General features: G+C 36.5%; 1 protein-coding gene across 1 annotated transcript in view; it reads left to right on the top strand.

The window, feature by feature from the left end:
* LOC111724541 (neurexin-1-like) overlaps nucleotides 1-12,612 on the top strand; it is a 51,505-nt gene extending 38,893 nt beyond the window's left edge. The window contains exon 3 of the mRNA XM_023512065.1: nucleotides 12,353-12,612. Within this exon, the coding sequence (XP_023367833.1) occupies nucleotides 12,353-12,612 (260 nt within the window). The remainder of the gene's footprint in view (nucleotides 1-12,352) is intronic.
* The last annotated feature ends 8,287 nt before the right edge of the window (nucleotides 12,613-20,899 follow it).

Here is a 20,899-nt window from a genome sequence, read left to right as displayed (position 1 = left end):
AGGAGAAAAAAATTAGACGCTGTGTTGAATGGTCTTGTATTGAAACCTTTTGGTCACAAATACTCCTAGTTGTATATGAAAGATAGAGGATCAGGTAAACTTTAATTATTATTCATTACCCACTATCTATGAATCATTTTCTATGTATAACATACTGTGTTAATATTAACAACATCAAGGGCTTCTTTTGATGATAGTTTAACCCAGGGGTCCTCAAACTTTTTAAACAAGGGGGCCAGGTCACTGTCCCTCAGACTATTGGAGGGCCGGACTGCGGGCCCCGGGATGAGTCAGCTGCTAAGCAGGACAGACAGCGGCTGCAAAATCATCGTGCTGATTCACAGGCAACCGGCGGGCCTGATAAATGTCCTAGGCGGGCTGCATGTGGTCCACGGGCTGTAGTTTGAAGACCCCTGGCTTAAATCATCCTTTAGACAGCCTGTGCTTAGAGCAGATAGTCAGTAAACATTCTCCTGTGACATCCAAATTAACTTTTTAAATTTCAAAAATAGTATAAGAATTCAAGTGTTTTGGGTTATATGGATTGCTTTTATAATGCTTGAGACAGGGTTATAAGGGTGCCTATCACCTAGATAGTATTCCTTTTACTCATTGAGTAGTGTTTTGCCCATTTCCTACCCCCCCACCCCCTGTCCTTGACTTCCTTTGAGTTTTTCTTCCCTCTGTACATATGCGTGCTCATTGGTTACTTCCAGTTTAACAGCCAGTAGATGGGGTGTGTAGTTTTGCATTCTGTAGATAACTTCACTTAGGATAATGGGCTCCAGTATTCCATGGCACATATAGCCCCATGAATTGATGAGCACTTGGGTTGATTCCGCATCTTTCCAATTGTGAATTGTACTGGAATAAGCATTCGGGTACCAGTGTCTTTTTGATAAAATGACTTCTTTTCCTTTGGGTAAATGCCCATTAGTGGGATTGCTGGATGAAATCATAGGTCTATTTTTAGTTCTTTGAGTGATATCCATGCTGTTTTCCATTGCTGTCATAGTATTCTGCAGTCCCACCAACAGTGGATAAGCATTCCTTTCTCTCTGAATCCATGTCAGCATTTAATGTTTTTGGACTTTTTAATAAAAGCCTTCTGACTGGGGTAAGTGATACCCACTGTCCCACTTCTATTTGGCATAGTGCTGGAAGCCCTAGCTGGAGTAATCAGGAAAGAGAAGGAAATCGAGGCTATCCAGATGGGTAAAGAAGAGGTCAAATGATTGCTGTTTGCTGATGATATGATCTTATATCTAGAAAACCCCAAAGATTCAACCAAGACTACTAGAATTGATAAATAAATCCAGCAGTCTCAGGTTACTAAATCAATGTCCACAAATTCGTAGCTTTCATACAATGGCAGCAACAGTCAAACTGAGAATCAAATCAAAGGCATCCTACCTTTCACAGTAGCAACAAAGAAAGTAAAATGCCTGGAATGTATATGTATTTATCTAAGGAGGTAAAGGTCCTCTCTAGGGAGAACTATGAAACACTGAGAACGCTGAGGAAGGAAACCACGGAGGATATAAACAGATGGAAAACGTACGTTCATGGATCCACAGAATCAATATTATTAAAATGTCTGTAGTTCCCAAAGTGATTTACATGGTCAATGAAATCCCCATTAAAATACCAGTGTCATTTTTCATAGATATAGAAAAAAAATTTTACACTTTGTATGGAACCAGAAAAGACCCTGAATAGCCATTGTAACCTTATTTACTAAGAACAAATCAGCAGATGTAACTCTACCAGACTTCAAGCTGTACTTCAAAGCCATAGTAAACGAAATAGCACAATACTGACACAGAAACAGAGGGATAGACCCGTGGATCAGAACCCACCCATGAAACATCCTTATATGCCCATCTGATCTTTGATGAAGATCAGATCAACACTGATCAGATATCACTCAAAACATCATCCACTGGGGAATAGAGACTCTATTCAGTAAATAGTATTGGGAAAATTGGATAGCCACATACAGAAATAAACAGGACCTATCTCTCTTACTTCGCACAAAAATTAATTCAAGATGGATGAAATACTTACAAGTTAGGCATGAAACCATAAAAATCTAGAAGAAAATGTAGGAAAAACGACTAGATATTTGTGTAAGCAGAATATTTGTGAAGAGGACCCTAAAGATGTTCAAGCAACAACAGAAATAAATTGGACTTGATTAATTTTTTTAAAAAAACTTCTACACAGCCAAGGAAATAATTAACAGAGAAAATAGACAGCCTACAGAATTGAAGAAAATATGCACAAACTACACGTGCAATAAAAGGCTAGTAACCAGAATTTCCAAAGGACTCAAGCCAATCTGAGAAAACAAGTGTAAAAGATGACAAAAGATATGAACAGAAGATTTTCAAAGAGAGACAAACAGCCAACCTCACTAATTGGAGATGCAGATTAAAACCAAAGTAACTACTGATGAAGTACAAAAACAGAATAGTCTCAGTTCATGCCTTATTTCTTTTCATTAATAAAAACTAAGAGGAGCGGAGTTGCCTAAAATAACTTATTCCTGGTGCTAAATAAGTAGACTTTATTTGTTCTTCAGAAATTCTTTTCTGATGGAATCACTGAAAAGTAATTCTTTTTTTAAGCTAATCATTGTTAGGAAACATTCCCAAACTGTCAAGTAGGAAGTTAGCAGGCTAAATTATAAATCTGCAAGTTTCCACTCCACAGCTCTTTTCCTATTTTATATTTGTTATTTCAAGCTTTATATAGTTTACTCTTTTATCCATGATGAAATTAGAGTTGACTCTATAAACTGCCAAATGAATGATGGAAGCTCAAATGTTCTTTGAGATTCCAGGATGAAAAGAATCTACAGCACTTATTTTCAGAGCCCCTCTTTTTTCTTTTTTTAAAAAATAGATATCTGAATTTATTCCTATTAATACCATTAAACCATTGTTAAAAAATATTTAATCCTCTGTGTAGATTACAAACACATACACACCCATACGTTCATTCTTTATTCAAATAATTATTAGGCTTGTGCTTGCAGAAAAGCCTGTCACCAGGAGAAAATCCATCCTCAGCTCTGGAATCTCTTTGTTGGTGGTTTTCATTTCATTTTCTAATTTCTGAGCCAAAATCTGTCAAAGACGTGGCGACGCAAAGGATTTTATATTTTATTTTATTAGCAGACTATTTTTTTGACTAAGAATTTTTAATGAATAGCTCATTATCAATGGATAAATGACAAAAATAGAGGCTAATTTTTGGAAAAAATAAAACCACTTCACAATTAATAGGTGGTACGAATGGCTGAGAAGATAGTCTTCCACAATTGGGAAATAAAGATTTTATTTCATAATTCAATTTTATCTCTGGTATTTCCTGCATCTCCAAATGGACTTGAAGCTTACGTTACAGCTGATCATAGAAGATATATCTGTAGTCACTCTTTGAAAATTAAGCTGGGGTTGCATACAGGCATTCTCATGTCACGTGAGGTCTCTGTGCCTACAAGAATTAATAGGTATTTAGAGTAATTTATTGCACTGGACTACAGGATATATTGAAGGTTATGTAGAAACTCTTCTACCATAGGTAGTCTATCTGGTTGCAAAAGTGCAGAACAAATGTGCAGAAATAATGGTCTTAATAACAATAAATACGTTTGTAACAAAATGCAGGAAAACTGCATTTAGGACAATAGGTTTAATAAACGTTGCTTTATCATATAGCAACTTCAGAGTACCATAACAATGTAATATTGACAGCACCTATAGATATTTTTGATTAAATGATAAAAATACATTACCTTCTTTGTTTATTTTTGAGACACTCTATCACCCTGGGTAGAGTGCAGTGGTGTCATCATAGCTTACAGTAGCCTCAAATTCCTGGGTTCTAGTGATCCTGACTGAGCCTGCAAGTAGCTGGGACTACAGGCACCCATTGTGCCCAGCTAATTTTTTTCTATTTCTGGTAGAGATGGGATCTCACCCCTCTCAGGCTGATCTTGAACTCTTAGAAAATAACATTTTTGGGTGCATTTATTTACTTCCATCTTTTACATTTCCTTCATAATAAAATTTGGTTTATTAAATGATTAACATCTTTCAACAGTGCTCATTACTGTCGTAATTACCACTGATCTTCCTAATCAGTTAATATGTGTCACACTTATGAAAAAGACAAAAAGTGAAGGAAAAAGCTCCTCTGCAGTTGATAGAAAGCAACATTTCAGAATGTTAACCAGACATCTTGTAACTTTAAGAACTTTAACTCTAGTAGAAGCATGCCTAGCAAACAAAGAGAGTGACGTGCAAAACCGTCTTAAACAAGTTGTGGCTTATTTGTAATTTTGGCCACATTTTGCTTTTCTGTTACATTTAGCAAGTCCAGTGTATTTTTCACAGAGGACCAACAAGATATAACTCAAAATATTTGGCTCCTATGGGAGAAATTTAATTAAAATAGAACAAACAGGTGTTTGAAACCAGTATGTATGCTTCAGCCTCCTTTTAGGGAAATGAATATTAATGGCAGATAGGAAGATAGCACAGGAAAATTTCATCGAGTATATTGACTGGTGTGGCTTGTTTACTGAGTAGCCTCATGACCTGCCTAAAATCCTTTTCTCGTGAGAACGTATTCAGTGTTTTCAGTTAGAATCTACAGGATTTTATAGGTTGAATGAAGTTCATTTTCACATACACCTAAAACACAGGAAGCCTTATATGACTTGGTACTTAATTTTATGCCTGGCAGGGATATAATTAAAAATTCTGTGGAAATTTTAAAAATTCTGTCAGACTATGAAACAATTTACAATGGAACATATAGATTGTATCCCCCCTATCGTGATAAGGCCACGAAAATATAATCCTTCCCCTCACGTGTACACATCTGGCCTCTTGTTCTGGCTTTGTTATGAATGACTGGCCAGTATCCCAGTATGAATATATCTGAAAACTGGTACATTTCCAAGTTATTTGTTAAACATGAAGGACACTGTGCTGAGGATAGGGACGGAAATGTGCTGCTGTCATCCATGGGAGCGGAAATTCTGTCCTCCTTCCAGCTGGTGTAAATATTCCATCTGTTTATCTCAGCTGGAGAATAGACCACATAGTCTTTTCTTATAATAGAAAAGACATCTCTCATTTTTTTTTTTTTTGTCATCAAATAACATATGATGACCACATAAGGTTACGTGTTTGGCTACCATCAAGCTTTCCGATATTCTCCGTAACGAGTAGCTTGATGTCAGGCATAAAAGCACAATAGATGCTTGTTAAAGCAAATTAGAAAATGCAGGAGAAGAGTATGGGGCATATAAATTATGCTAAGAACACTTTTTCCAGTGCCACTTTAGATACTCTAAACAAGAAAAAGATGGAAAATTAAAGCGCACTGTAAAATGTATATTACTTTTCAGAACAGTGAATTTGTTTCTTCGACTCTGTCAGAACATTGGTTGGGCACATGATCTCACAAAGGTCATTATCCGTAGTCCCATGAGGTCAGGCATATTAAGAAAGTATCTAGGGATGAGAGTCATTTAACAATTACACATTTTCTATTTATCATAATTTGTGGGGAAAAGTGCAAGGTTGTCTGAAGTGACTTGATTCAAACTCCTAATGTCAAATAGACGGGCTCCTTTAACTGGTATTTTTTAAAAGTTAACAAATGTTAACTTTTTTAAGGTAACACATTTATTACCTTATTCATCCAACCTTTGTTACCTTATTCATCCCGCTGTTAATGCAATGGACGTTCCCTGACACTTTCCATCATCCAACCATTGTCTTCAAAGTACTCAGAAAGATGCAAATTATAGTAATCAGATGTTCATGCCGGAATTTTTTACAGTATCAAAAGTTAGAAGGAATGAGACTAGGTGTCCAATAAGAGATTGTTAACTAAATTATGGAACGGCCATTGATAGCCTATTGGGCAGACATTAACATTGACGCAGAGCCTGTAAATGAATATTGTTGTCATAAACTGTATTTGTTACTGTTGCCCAGTGACTAAAGCATGCCATAGAATAGTATTTTAAAGTATCATTTCATATAAAACCAGATATATGTTAACTTGTACATATTCATTTTCATAGTTCCGTATCCAGAACAATATGTACCAAAATTTTAATGGTGCTTTTCTTTGGACAGTGAAATTATAGAAAATATCTTTCTCATACATTTTTAATAATGTGTTTAAAATTAATGTATATATAACCTTCTGGAATAGTTAAAAAAAAAAACACCACTTTAAAATATATAGGTTATTATAGCACCAGTAGGAAAAGATACTGCCCTCTGATGTCCAACTTTTAGTTGAGAAAATGACCTGGTCAGTTTAATAAAGTCATTGACACGCTGCAGCCCTTGTTAGAATAATCCTAAGAGCATGTAGCTTTTGTTTCTTAAGGGTTTTGTTTTTTTCAGATGTGCTATATTAAAACTTTGAAAATAAAAATAGAAGCAGCGCATCATTTTAAATGATTTAACATTTTGTGAATAAGGCAATATGTACTTTTAATACTTTATGATATGAAACTTCTTTTTAAGGAAACAGATCTGTAAAGGGATGTGAGGTAAGGACTCATCATAAATGTACACACCACCTTTGATTTTTAGAAAGATAAGAGGGTTGAAGTGACTTAGATGAATTCCATAGCCTGACATAGATTCTAGAAAATAGGTCAGAAGAAGAAAGGAATGTGTTCCCTACTGTGGACAGGCTTATGTCACTTTCAAATTGTGTAATATTTCTGCTGAATAGAGAAATTCTTTTGCATTAATATTAACTATTTCTCTGATTTCATTTAAATTCTCCTCACATTTACTGAATGAGAGTTTCAATAATTTCACACTCTGCTCCTTACTGAGGCACGTGTGGTCTTCGTGTATGTGGGCATACTTTAAAAAAACAACTCAAGTGAGTCACAAAACAGTATATACAATGAAAAAATAGTATGTTTGTCATATATAAGTTTATGTTTGTTATATATCCTATATTGTATAAAATATATTAAATGTAACTGAATACATATTAAATACTTTGTATGTTTGTTTAGACAAGGGATTTTGTTTCCTTGTGGAAAATTAAACAATTATCATTTCTGACCTCAAATACAGCTATCTTTTTATTTGTAATATAAACCAAGATGATATTACAAATGTGCTCTAAATGTCCTCTTTTATTCTTTTCTTTTTTATGTGGTATTTAAATGGTAATGAAGTATCCTATCATGATTGATGGGCCAGGAGATATTGAGCTTTACAAATTACTATTTATGCCATTTTAACTAAGATTTTCTTACCTCTATATTAATACTCTTTGGTTCATTAAAAATCACTAATTCTAAGAACATTAAGTTATGCCTTGAAAATGTCACATGACCTGCTGAGCAGTCAGATTCAACATGAGAATGTATGCTTCAACTTTGATTAGCATTCTTTTTATTCTGAAGGAAGTAATAGAGTCATTAATTCTTCTAGGCTATATTTTGATGGTGAATCCCAGGCAGGTGTAGCAAAGCCTGCTTGCTAAGACATTCTGGATATGATTTATTTGGTTATTCTTTGTGGGTTCTTTAGTTTTCATCTTCCAGAAATGCACACAGGGTTACAATCCCTGATTACTGAAGTCTTTTTCCATGGATGGAGCACTTAAGTTTTCTCTATTAGTGTCTATGTTAATTGGTCCCCGTGTTGTGAATTCATATATGATCCCAACTTTATATTTTAGTAGCTTGGAAGTCATTGTCTTTTCATGGGTGTTGCCTTTTCAGATCACCAAGGGGAAACTTTTCTCTTCAAAACATGCATGAAGAAAATTTGTGCATGGCACAGCTGTCAAGGACACTATTAAGATAAATCAGCATTCATTAATCATTTTCAAAGAAAAAAAGTTCTAATAGATGGGCTCCAAAATAATGTATATTAAAAATTAGAGTCCCTTAGAGTTCTAGGAAATACAAGCAAGAATTCCTGCGTTGGTGCAGAGGCAGAATCAGTTCCTCCGTACACCTTTCCAGTTTGTAAAATAAAGACATAAAGTAATTGATGGCAAGGCACAATAAGAGAATGCGTCTTAAAAGGGAATAGAGAAGTATTTGAAAACAGTACAAGTCCTCAGCAGAAAATACAGCTCCACAGGGCACTGTGAGAAGACCCAGGCATTGTTAGGAGCAGAGCCAAAGGACAGATTATATAACTCTCTTTAGTCAAGGGAGGACTTGGACAAAATCTTTGTAAGCTTAACATAAACAGAATTCAACACAGTGTCCCTAAGCCATTGCTTTATCAAGTTGGCCTTCCCATTGCCTTTCTGACTGGGAGCAATTTTAGAGAACAGAACATGATTTCCTGTCTCTTCAGCATTGATCCACATTGTATCTACATGGGCAGCTCTCTGGTTGGCCCTTCCCCTGTAATCTGCAAACTGTAGTAATAGTTGTGCCAAAGAATGGGGTGCGCTGACTCACTAGTGTGGCCCTGGAGGCCAGTGGAATGTTAGGATGACATATTTTGCGTTACCCCATGATTTCAAAACAAAATGGGATAGAAAAACAAAAAATTGTAGGTGTCCACATAGATATTGGCAAGTATATATTGGCCAAAATTAGGGTTAAGGATATTTTAGAGATAGAATATGAAATAAGACAAAGGCAGAAATGCACATGCTATGTTTAAGGGACTTAAAATGGAGTTTCCTAGTTGAGAGCGGAAAGTTGTTCTCTGGGAACAGTAGCATCGTAGCTAACTTGTTCAAGACATTTGGTGCCAGTCTGCATTTGCCTTACAAGCAATAGAAGGAGATGTGTACGTGCACAGTGACTCAGTTTAAATTCATGTTTTTCAAACAGAAGCTTGTTTTAATTTAGCAGTTGGCAAACTTTTTGGTCTCGTGATCCTTTTAAGTTCTGAAAAATCGCTGAGAAGCCTAGAGAGCTTTTCTACATGTAGTTATGCTTATTGATGTTTATTGTATTAGGGATTAAAGCTGAGAAGATTTTGAAACAAAAGAGTATACCAGCATAGTTTGTTTGTCAGAGTTGACATGGTAGCATCATGTAGCTTCTAGAAAACTCTACTATGTACTTGCAAGGCATTGAGAGTAAATTAAACAGATAACATCTGAGTGTTATTATGAAAAAGAATGTTGACCTCTTGGATTCCCGGAAAGAGTCTTGGGTATACGAAGGCATTTGAAAACCACATTTTGAGAACCACTAACTTAGAGGATTATGAAATTAATTTAGTGGCTCATGATTAGCATTTATGGAGTGAGCTAAATAAATGAAATAGAATAGAATGCATTGGAATATATGAGAACATTTTAGATAAGGAAACAAGTTTTTAACGAAATTATGAGTCATACGAATGTGCATCTGTATGTGAGCACATGTGTATTTAGTTATAAGGCAAAATTATTTTTCGTATCAGGAGCCGTAGTTTGAAAATCAACTTTTAAAATTGTATTTAAGGAAGACTTACCTTACATTTTAGGATGAAGGTTAGATTTTAGGTGGAAAAAACGGGAGTTGAGGTAATACTTAGGCATGACATTGAAAACCTGGTTAAGATAACGGCCTGAGTATAAAGGGCCAACTTCTTTAACAAAGGAAATCTCAGATGTCTGTGATGAGACTGAGTGCTTAGGGTGAAACAGCAGCTCCACTACCAGACAATAAAATGGTCAGCAACTTTAGGTCAACCTGTCTTTAAATATAACTGTGCCTCATATTTTGATAAATGTTATTCTTTGCATTTACTTTAGCAAAAATCCTGACCTCTTTTCTTCCTGTCCTGCTGTGTAAGCTTGAAAAAGCACAATCCCCAGGTACTGGTCTCTTTTTGCCTTTGAAGCTTAAAGATCTGCCAGGAGTATATCCTACAGATATGAGAGAATTGTAGTGAGAATGAGAAAAACATGGAGTAAGAGCTCATTTCCCGTCCCTGGTCTAGCATTTTATACAGATATCTTTATTAATCCCGCAAGTTTTATTGAAATGGTCAAACTGTATTCAAATCATGAGGAAAAACAGCAATTTGAATAGTTGAGTGGCCTTTAGTTCGGAGGCTTTGAACAACTCTCCCTCACTGTCTCTGCCTGGGGAGCTTAGAGGGCGCAGAGGTGGGAGCACATCTCAGGCTGCTTGAGTCGCGAGCAGATTCGTTCATGAGTGCTAGTAGTTTTTTTTTTTTTTTTTACATTTGATGGCTTATCTGGTGAGTGCAAGGACTGCATATTTTAATCTTTTTGTGCTCTGACATTATGTGCCACATACAGTTTCAAGTATACAAGGCTCAATTGGTAATGTTAACTGATTCATTAAACATGAAAACTATAAAGCTTCTATAACCATGATGTTTATTCTTGAAATCCACTAATAATGACCACAAATATGAAGCTAAAATGATAAAAATTACCTTCTGTGGTAAAAATGAAGGTTCATTTAAACCCCAAATTTCTGCCTGTTAGAGATGAACAAAGGTAACGTAGATTTGTTATATTATCCATAAAGTATTTTGAGAAGTTTAAAAGTTTAGCTAATCACCAAAGACAGCACTACTGTTTACAGTCACAGCTTGGGTGTAAATTCTATAATTACATTCTTTTTGATGTATTAGCAGAACTTAACGGAGTTTTGAAGGAGGTGATGGTTCTGTTCCACTCTGGGTTAGTTTCACTAACCAGATCAGAATATTGATCTGATCTTTTTGACATATGATTCACGATTGAAGAAACAAGAAATGTTGACCCTGAAGAGGGTACAACTCTTGAAACAGATGATAGCTGTCTTCCAAGTCTGAGAGAGACGGTGTGCTTAGTGGGCATTTGTCTGGCTGCAAAAATAAGTGTTTAAGCTGAGATACCTTAAAGATGAACAGGGATTATAATACGGCGTGTGACTAGAGAATCTTCAGCCCTTGGAAGACTGGCTTCCTCGTAAGAACTGTGCAGGAATAGTTTCTGTGTACCTCTGAGGCACCCCTCTGAGCATTTTTTCTGGAGAGTATTTGCCAATCCTGTTGAGAGTGAATCTGATTTGTTTAACCAATAATTATTGTCCATTTGGGACAGAGTTTTACACCCCTAACCTCTTCAAGTGTTGCAAGCCAGCCCCCAGATGACATGGATTTGGATTTGGCCATTACTTTTGGTTAATCTATAGCCACCTCTGTGCAAAGAACCCAAATGGAAGGTCGCACATACTTATGTGTTGATTGAAAGTGGAAATCAGACATGAGAGGCACTTGTCCAAAACACCTAGCACAGACTGTCTGATGTGGGATGAAGGCAGAGGTCCAGAGGAGAGAGCTGCCACCTTGGTTGTACACTGCAGCCTGCACAGGGACAGAGAGCTGAGAAGACAGAAGGAGTTTGACTTCCCCTTGATACTCAGTTCAAGTCTTGCCTCTAAGTCACTGGGGGTAGCGGTGGCTCATTTTCCAATTCCCACGCAGGTGGCCATACAGAATGATGGCAGCCCTGGAGCAAAAAGATCAAAGCCACAGTAAAGCCTGTTTTTGGCTAATAGAAAGGCACGGTATTGACAAGTCTTTATTGAATTAATTACTTCTTTATTTAGCAGAATGAGTATGTTGAGAAATTTACAGTATGAATCTTTCCACATGAAACCTATCGAAATATGACCAAATTTTACATTCAATTTTATGTTGCTTATAAAAATCCTTGTTAAGAACTCCTAATAAGAATGCCTCATTTTGGGTAGTGCCTGTGCCTCAAAGGAGTAGGGCGCCAGCTCCATATGCCGGAGGTGATGGGTTCAAACCCAGCCCTGGCCCAAAACTACAAAATAAAAAAAAATAAAAAAAAGAATGCCTCATTTCAGAAAAAATTTATGGTGAATAAATAAGTTGTCAGGACTTAATTGATTACAATTAATAAACATATTTTGAGTCTCCAGAGTAGCTTTCCTTCTCTCTTACTAAACCCCCCAGTGAAGGAAGTGAAAAATACTAACTTTCTCTGTGAGATAGGGACTCTGTCATTTAAGCGGAATGACTGGGACCTCTGCCACGGGTGGCCTGTGGTTGGGGTCATTGTGGGCTGTGGCTCTGCACCCCTGGTTCTGGGTGGAGGCGGGTTCTGGTCCTGGCTCTGGGCTCTGCCACAAGCCTGGCAGGCTACTGGACATGAACCATGGCTTTGTGCACCATATCTGATGGAACCAGATGGCCCTGGACAGCTACCATACTACCCCAAGAAGCTAAAGCAGGCAGCCAGGAGAAGGTAAGGAGATGACACGCCTACACTGACGTGGCTCTGAAGCCAGACCCGCAAGTGGACCCGCAGTGACTTGGAGGTGCCTCTACCCACCCAGGTGCCGCAGACTATGAAGAGTCCTGTGAGAGCAGCAGTAGTGGTGGCTCCGAACTGGAGCCTTCTGGCCATCAGCTCTTCTGCTTAGAATATGAGGCAGACAGTGGAGGGGACACATCAGTCATTGTGTATCAGGACCATGACTCAGGAAGGGTGAGTGAGGAGGTGTCAGCACACACGCCTCTGGATCCACTGAGCAAGGGGCCCTCAAGTTGGCCTCCAAGAGGAGACTGCAAAGCACCAGAGCCGACACTGACCTGATGAAGGCATTCTCCTCAGGCTGCAATTTGCTGTTCTTGGAAGAATTCTACCCAGGGAGCTCACCCTCAGGTTGGGGTGCCAGAACCAGTTTGTGATCTTGAGATCCAGGGCTGCAGCCATAAGGGCATTATTGCCGCCTTCCTGGCAGCCATTCTTTCTTATATTTTGGCCCATTTGCCTAGCCTAAAATTCTGGAACTTTCTGGGAATTTTGTTTGGCTCATTTGGTGTGATCTGGCAGCAGAGACTCGAGGGAGAGCCAGGGTTTGTGGAACTTCATGTCCACGTGGTGCTTTCTCCCTAAGATCATGTGTCAGCCCCTGCTGTTCCATCCACCTCCGTGAGCCATGTTGTTATATTTGGTTCTTTTTGTCCGTGCTTCTGCTCTTCTATCCGTGTTTTCCTTGACTATTTATTTATTTATTAGCTCTCTCTTTTTCTTTTCCCTCATCTTTCTGTCTCAGGTAGAACCCATCAGGACCCCACCTCTGCCCCCTCGACCTGACTGTCCCTCCGGTTGCTCAGGACTTTGGAGGTGGGGAGTTCTGAGGATTTACCTCTCTAATAAGCTGTCAAGTAATTCTGATACCAATAAAATGGGAGACCTCTGTTTAAACAAAAGAAAAAAAGGAAATGAGAGGAAAAGATCGTCCTATAAGTTAGCAAATCTGTTTTTATATTATTTTAGGAATTTTTAGGGAAAATGGTCTTTCAGCACCAGTCATGTCATGTGCAGAGAACATCATGAAGACGACAGTGTGTTCAGGGAGATGAGTCGATGAGGGAAATCAGAAGAGGTGTGAATGTCAGACGTGCAAAACATGAAGATGTGTAAAAATATAAAAGGAAGAATGAGATATTTTTCAGGAAAATTTAATTCTCCCATGAAATATGTATTATTGTTTTAAACTTAAATATCTGAATCATTGCATTTTAGTCACATTATAATAGCAGGCATTAGGGTTATCTTGCTCATTTATTTACTTGTTCCACAAACACTCCTTATCTGTCTCCTAAACATTAACTTGAAGGTGGATGCTGAAAGACAAGAAAACTGGTCTCTGCTTTTGAGGAGCTTGCTTTCGAGCAATAAGAAATTATATCTTCCAACATGTTAGGCCAGTGTCACATTAGTAGATCTACCCTTTTAAGTCAACACAATTCCAATTGCTTATTTAGGGAAGCAATTTTAAAGTCAGCGTTCCCTGGAGAATAAAGAAAAATCTAACAAAAAGACAGTGATTTTCAAATATTTTGCTTGTGTTAAGGAGAAAATATAGTAGTGGTAAAAGCCGAATTTATAAGACACTATTTCTGGAAACAAAGATAATTAACTTAAATTGATCTTTTCAGACTCATGACAAGATTTAGATTACTAAAAGGGTTCTATTGTATCTGATAGTTTAAAAGCAAATATTAAAAGGATTTTATTCAACTATAGCCCTGCGATGTGATTTAAATATGGCAACACTGGGTTTAACTTTTCAAAAATTGTGACAGGGTGGCGAACTTCATCAATTTATATTATATGCTTTTCCTTTAGCTGATCTTAATGATTTCTTTTTCTGTAAAGTATGATTGTCATTAAATTTGGGACTAATGATAGTTCTTTTTGTAGGGTCCATTACGTATTCAGAGTTTGTGGGATCTCCTTCTTACTGTTTACCTTCAGATAAATTAATTCTATTAATTGTACTAATTGTACTAATGACTACTAATTCTATTAGTATAAAAATATTTGTACTAATGTGTTTTGCTGTACGTTTGAAATTCCAAACTCTCTACACATTAAGTAGGTCCGTGGGGCACCTGATATCTTGATTTTGGTGAATAATGTCCTGATAATATTAAATATATGGTTGTGAGCTTTTAGTACTTTGTCCTAAAACCTAAGATTTAATCTAGATATAATCATAGAATGAATAAAGAATTGCCTTAATGTAGTCCTAACATTAAACATATGTACAAACTTTGTTACTTCCTAAATCTTTTCTAACATTCATTACAATGTTAGAAAACAATTGCTAACAACAATTGCTGAAAATGTTGATGAGAACCAAATAGTATCCTGTTTTCTGCTCAAAGCTGTTTACTGCCAGTAAAGTTCTTTCTTGAAAGATATTAATAATACGTGCTAAGAGCCACTGATAAATTACCATCATGAAATAATAGTGTGGGTAAATTCATCAAAAGAGATTGTAATTATTTAATACCAACCAACACTTATTAATCATTTACTATGGGTCTGACATTTAAGATACAAAGATGAGAAAATGAAGCAGTCTTTTCGAGTGCCTACTTTGTGCCAGGTACGGATTTAGACTGGCAATGCAGAAGCAAAATAGTAAGAAGAGGAAAGAGAAGAAGTAAGAACTCGTATCTTATGTGTCTGGTGTAAGTCCTCTGCAGAAAATGAGGACAGCATAAACAGCATGTTTGAGTTGCTGTTGGGTGATCTGACAAGGTTGCTCTGAGGACAACCTTGAGGGAGGTTGCTGTGCGCAGTTCAGTTCACTTGAGCAGCAGCTATGTGAGGTACAAGGACACTAAACTGCAAAGGGGCTTGGGGGTGTTGGGGTGTTCGGGGGACTTCATTTGAACCGAAAAGTGAGAAAGAACAGGGTGTAATTCCAAGCCAGATGTAAAGCTCTACGCAGAAGCATGATATGTTACAACATAGAAGAAAGAAGTGACCAGTGGAGGTGGCCAAAGGCGGATTATTTGTGACTTTAAAAAGAAGGAGTAGTGAAGCAATGGGAACAAAACCCTACAGAAAATTTCCTGTGAAGAAGAGCAAAGAAATGGGGCAGCACTGGGGGGAGGGGTTTGGGTTCAAAGTAGATTTTTGTTTCTTTTTTAAAGTAGAAAATGTGCTAGAGTATTTCTGAATATTGATACTAGTGGTCTAGTAAGAAGACAGCCATTTGGGATGCAAATGAGTGATTTCATCTTCTCAGGAACAAAATCCTTCAATCAGAGATAGGAGGTGGGTGCAGATCACCATCAGAAGAGTTGACCTTGACCTTGGAGGGGAGACCAGATTTACTCACAGTAATAGGAGGGAACCGAGAGAGATGGCTACTGATGGAGGTGGGCTGGTGGAACCAGAGGCCAGAAAGTGGAGGCATTTCTTCTAGGTCATTCCCACTTCTCAGTGCTTGGTGGACACTGAGAATAAGAGAGTGAGTGGGGTGTAGGAGGTTTGAGAAAACTGGAAAATATGAGTAAAAAGTTCAGTATCATCGCTAAGCGCATCAATTAATAATCATCGTTGCAAGCATTATATACAGCTTCAAAATGTGGATCATATTCTCTTGAGCGGATCATGTACAGAGATGGAAAGAAGATGCACAGAAGGCTTTGTGCAGGGGGCGGCCACAGAGAACCGGTAGGGGCAAACTTGATGAAAAGTTTTGCCTTCATTCTTTCTACTAGGAAAATTTATTACTACTAGTGTCAGTACTATTTATTTTTTATTTGAACTCTCTATTGTAGTTCCTCCTTTTGGAACTATTTGGTTTCCTAAAGTAAAAAGTCATTCTCCAGGGAGTTACTGAATTATTTTATTGAGAGTTGTAATTGTTACTCATGAGCTCCATGCGTTGCTATTATTGTCGTGCTAAGTTTATCCTTTGATATTTTTATTTCATAATTTTAGCCTAATGTGGGAAAAGCAGAAAAACCAACTGCAATAATAAGGACTCATCAAATTTTTTAGAATTGGAAAAGACCTTAGAAATGGTTCAGGTTATCTCCTGTTGCCAAAGAGGAGAAATACCGGAAGTGATTGACTTATCCAACATTAACTCTGTTAACTGCTCAGCTTGGAGAAAAAAATCTCTAGTCCAGCTCTTTGTACTCTCACTATTTATTACTTTAAGGTAAATCGTTTCTTTGTTTAAATTCATAAGAGCTCTATAAAAATACATTTCCTATTCTTTAAGAGTTACTGGATTTTGTCCAGTTTTCTATAACATTATCAAAAGATACACTCTAAAAACCTTACTTCACATCATCTTTTAATTAAGGAAAATACCTAGACTGTGTGGGAAATGGATTCAGAATTCAGATGAAATGATAGATTTAAGTAATTTTATCCAAAGGGAAATGTTAAACATACAGATTAGAAATCATTTCAAATGTATCTGTGTTAGATAAATACACTTGCAAAATACTAAAAAAGCCCATATTATCCTATATTCTCCTTTAAGTTCGAGTGTATATGTTTTATTTCTTCATTTAATTATCAAAAATTTTAATTAAGTATCTGAAATAGCATTAAAAAAAGGTCAGAACCTAATGCATGTTTGAAATAGAAGCTATAATGGAGAAATTTTAAAAATAGGCGTTACAAAGCATTTATTTACTTAAAACCGTTTTTTAATTAAAAATGAGAAATTGAAAAATGATATCTTAACTTTTTTCTTGGTTAAAACAGTTTGATTCAGTTCAGAGCTAATTATTGTAAAAGATTATTTGCCAAACCAAAATATATGGTTTGAAAATACCCAACAGCAATAAACGTGATACAGAGTTAGGTGATTTAGCAGGGGGTGTTGTCCTGTGAAATCATAATATGTCATTCTTCGTTTTTTAACCATAAAATGAAGTTTGATTTATTAATGCACATAGTAGTTACAGTGCGTTTTCCGAGGAACTTGAGGTTGATTTCCCTTATCCATTAATTCCATTAGCACCCATTCATTCTACCCGCTGGCAGCCGATCTACTCACACAGCTCATGCCTCACATTTTCTATTAACTGATGTTTAGCAAATCCCACTCTCAATCTTATCAAATGGCAGGCACTAAATTTTTGGCAATCACATTAAAATGGAGTTTCTAATTGGGATGAAGTAACGTAATAGGTTGCATAGCATGCTCTTCTAATGTAATGCCCATTAAGGCATCTAACATTCGGAAGAGAGTGGAAGATTGTGCTTTTTTCCAGAGAAGATGTAACCTTTCCCTCATCATGCCTAATAAATGCCCAGGGGAAACAAAATAATAAGGCCCTCCATTATTGTCAGGGGAAGTAACAAACTAGACCTACAGGCTACAGGAACACTATTAATTGTTGATGTTATTAGTTTTATTTTTTAAAAAAAAATCTCTATTGGGATTGGGGGGAAAGCTGAGGTGGCGCCGTGTAGAAGATTTAATTGACTTATTGGCAATGCTATTAAGAATTTCCAGCACCTGACATTTCCTCACAGCCGAGGAGCCCGACATGCATGTCCTTCTGTCCTATGTAAGTAAAATGCTAAGTGTTTTATAGAGAAATGAATTTGGAAAGCAGTTTTATCTTTTGAAAAATATTGGATAGTGTTCAAAATAACTGGATTAATTTTTAAAAATTAAAAAATACGTGGGTTTTATTTGTATTGCTATTAAAGAATATGAAAGGCTGATAACGCTGTATTGTGTTTCTTGTATTTTAAAAGTTTCCATTTTTAGTAGAAGGTGCAACTTTGAGAAATTGGAAGACAAAATTCTATGGGGAGAGAAGGCAACATGATACGGAAAAGTAGTGGTAAGCTGTTCACTGTCCTCATCTTGAAAGTTCCATGTAAATCCTTAAAACTAAAACATAGACATTTATGTAAAAAGCCTGAAATGAGCGTGAATACTGAGGTCGATTTAAACTAGAAAATCACATTCTTTTTTTTTTTTTTTTTTTTGAGACAGAGTCTCACTTTGTCGCCCTCTATAGAGTGCCATAGCATTGTAGCTCACAGCATCCTCAAACTCTTGGGTTCAAGTAATCCTCTTGCCTCAGCCTCCTGGATAGCTGGGACTATAGGCGCCCATCACAGTTCCCAGGCGTTTTTAGAGACAGCATCTTGCTCTTACTCAGGCTGTTCTCAAACTCCTAAGCTCAAACAATCCATCAGCCTCGGCCTCCCAGAGTGCTGAGATTATAGGCATGAAACACTGAGCTTGGTGTGAAAATCATATTCTTAAATAAAATTTAAGGTTTTCCATCACAAAGTACGTTTTTGTCATTTTACTTGGCTATATTATGGATGATGTTCCTGCGTAGACATTGTTAGGCTCTGCCAATTTCTTGTTAGCAGTAAAAAGCACGGATTTTGCCTAGCCAAATATCTGATACTACATCAGAAAAATCCATAAAGATTTTACTTTTTCTACAAAATTATATAAAAAGCAAAACTTTTTAAGCCATTCAATTAAAAGTAAATATAATCCAGGTCATTATATAATGATCCCAAGTCACTTTTTAGGTACTTAAGTTTAGTAATGTAAGTTAATTAAAAGCATCAGTTTGAAATGTATGATTATTTAAAAAATAATCAGGCTATTATGCAAAAAGATGTCAAATAAATTTTTATTCCAAGTTTAAAAGCTGAGACCTGTACATATGTTGATTGAACATATGATAATCTCTATTTTATGACAGTGCATTATTTTTCGAAGTATTAATGTAGCTAATACCCTTCATTTATAGATTCCTAGGAAATATACTGTCTCACAGTGAAATAAAATGTTTATATTCAAAAGTTTGGAGTCTCCTTAAGATAAAATGGCTTCATAAGAATCAAGATATTCTCAATTCTGATATGAGGGCAATTGAAGACCTAGGCCACAGTGGGGGTGGCGGAATGGGGGAGCAGAGAGAAGGAAGGAGGGGGAGGGGTTAGGGGATCACAATGTGCTACCCACATCTTGGGGGCAGGACACAATTATAAGAGGGACTTCCCCTAACAAATGCAATTAGTGTAACCTGGTTTCTTTGTACCCTCAATGAATCTCCAACAATTAAAAAAAAAAGGCTTCAATCAGATAGGTATATTGCATCCATAAATATATATCATAATTTACATATAAATCACATACACATTTGAATGTACCCACGTGTACATATATGTGTTTTTGGCTGTATAAATATAAATGTGTATATAATCAATTATGAGGTTATATTAGGAGAGTCATGATATTTTCATGGAACTAGAATGGCTGTAAAGGTCATATTTCTTCTCTATCTTGGTGGATATCATAATAGATCCTTTTCTCAGTTTTTAATGAGAAGTGAATCTAGCTAATGTGCACTTAGCTCTTAAAATATAAAACTGGAAATCATATATTTATCACTTTTTCTTATATATAAATACAATTACTTGAGCTCAACAAAGACTCCAGTATAAATTTCCATGTTTTCTACCTTTCATTACCCCAAGTTAAAAAGAATTATCAAGCTCTCAGTCATCAATGAAAAGTGTTTTCTTAATTGACTTAATGTAAGTTGGAATCAGGCCAGATTTAATACCTGATTATCTAACAATGTTTTTATGTGGGAATGTACCTCAAGGTAAAAATTCACTTGAAATAAAAGTTGTATCTTTTAAGTTTTGAAAAGCCACACTAAACTCTGTGTTTTCCATCTTCAAGGAGAGAAGGGACAAAAGGCAGATATTCTACTTTAGTAGACAGACAAATAAAACACTGGGGACTAAGTTATTGATTTAGTGGCTACCTGGCACATACGAATTCATTTTGAAAGGGTTGCAGCTTTCTAATTGTTTAGAATAAGATGCCACTTGATTTTCTCTTGGAACATAGTACTTGGAATGGCAGAAAATCTGAAATAATTGGTAATTAGAAACTTGTCCTTCATTGCTAAACATTCTACTGACTGGGCAATTTCAAATGTATACATCATTCAGATGATAAGGATTTTATAATGATTTCTGGCTAAATAGCATAAATGGATCTTAATACCTTCATTTTCTATTCCTCTGCGTTGCAAGCAAAAGTTAAATGCTGATTAGCATCTTTCTTTCTTTCTTTCTTTTTTTGGCTAGGGCCAGGTTTGAACCCACCACCTCCAGTATATGGGGCTGGCGCCCTACTCCTTTGAGCCACAGGTGCCACCCACATGTTACTTTATTTTTCATCAAGAGAAAGAAAATGACATATATTTGGTCAATGTCATTTGAACTCAAATTAGACTGGAATGACTTCTGGTACAGGGATACCATAATTCATTAAACAAATATTTATTTAGTTGGCTATCTGCAAGGCATTTTGTATAGCAAATAGAAAAAAGCCCTTGCTTTTAAGCTATTCAATAAATAGAAGAAAGTCATGTATTCAAAGACAGATTTCCTAGGGAAGATGTAACTTCTGCATTAGTGGAGTAAAGGCATCTTGGTAAAGGTAAGGGAATGCCCCCCATTGGTCCCTCTGCTACTTTATCAGTTAGGGAAGTTATACATGAAACTGTTGGAGGAAAATAATAAGAAGGGAGTACTTTGTCATAAAAAGATG

Source organism: Otolemur garnettii, unplaced genomic scaffold (genome assembly GCF_000181295.1).
Source record: "Otolemur garnettii isolate 467f Iridium unplaced genomic scaffold, OtoGar3 scaffold00024, whole genome shotgun sequence".
Classification (NCBI taxonomy): Eukaryota; Metazoa; Chordata; class Mammalia; order Primates; family Galagidae; genus Otolemur; species Otolemur garnettii.
This window is presented reverse-complemented; position numbering and strand designations above follow the sequence as displayed.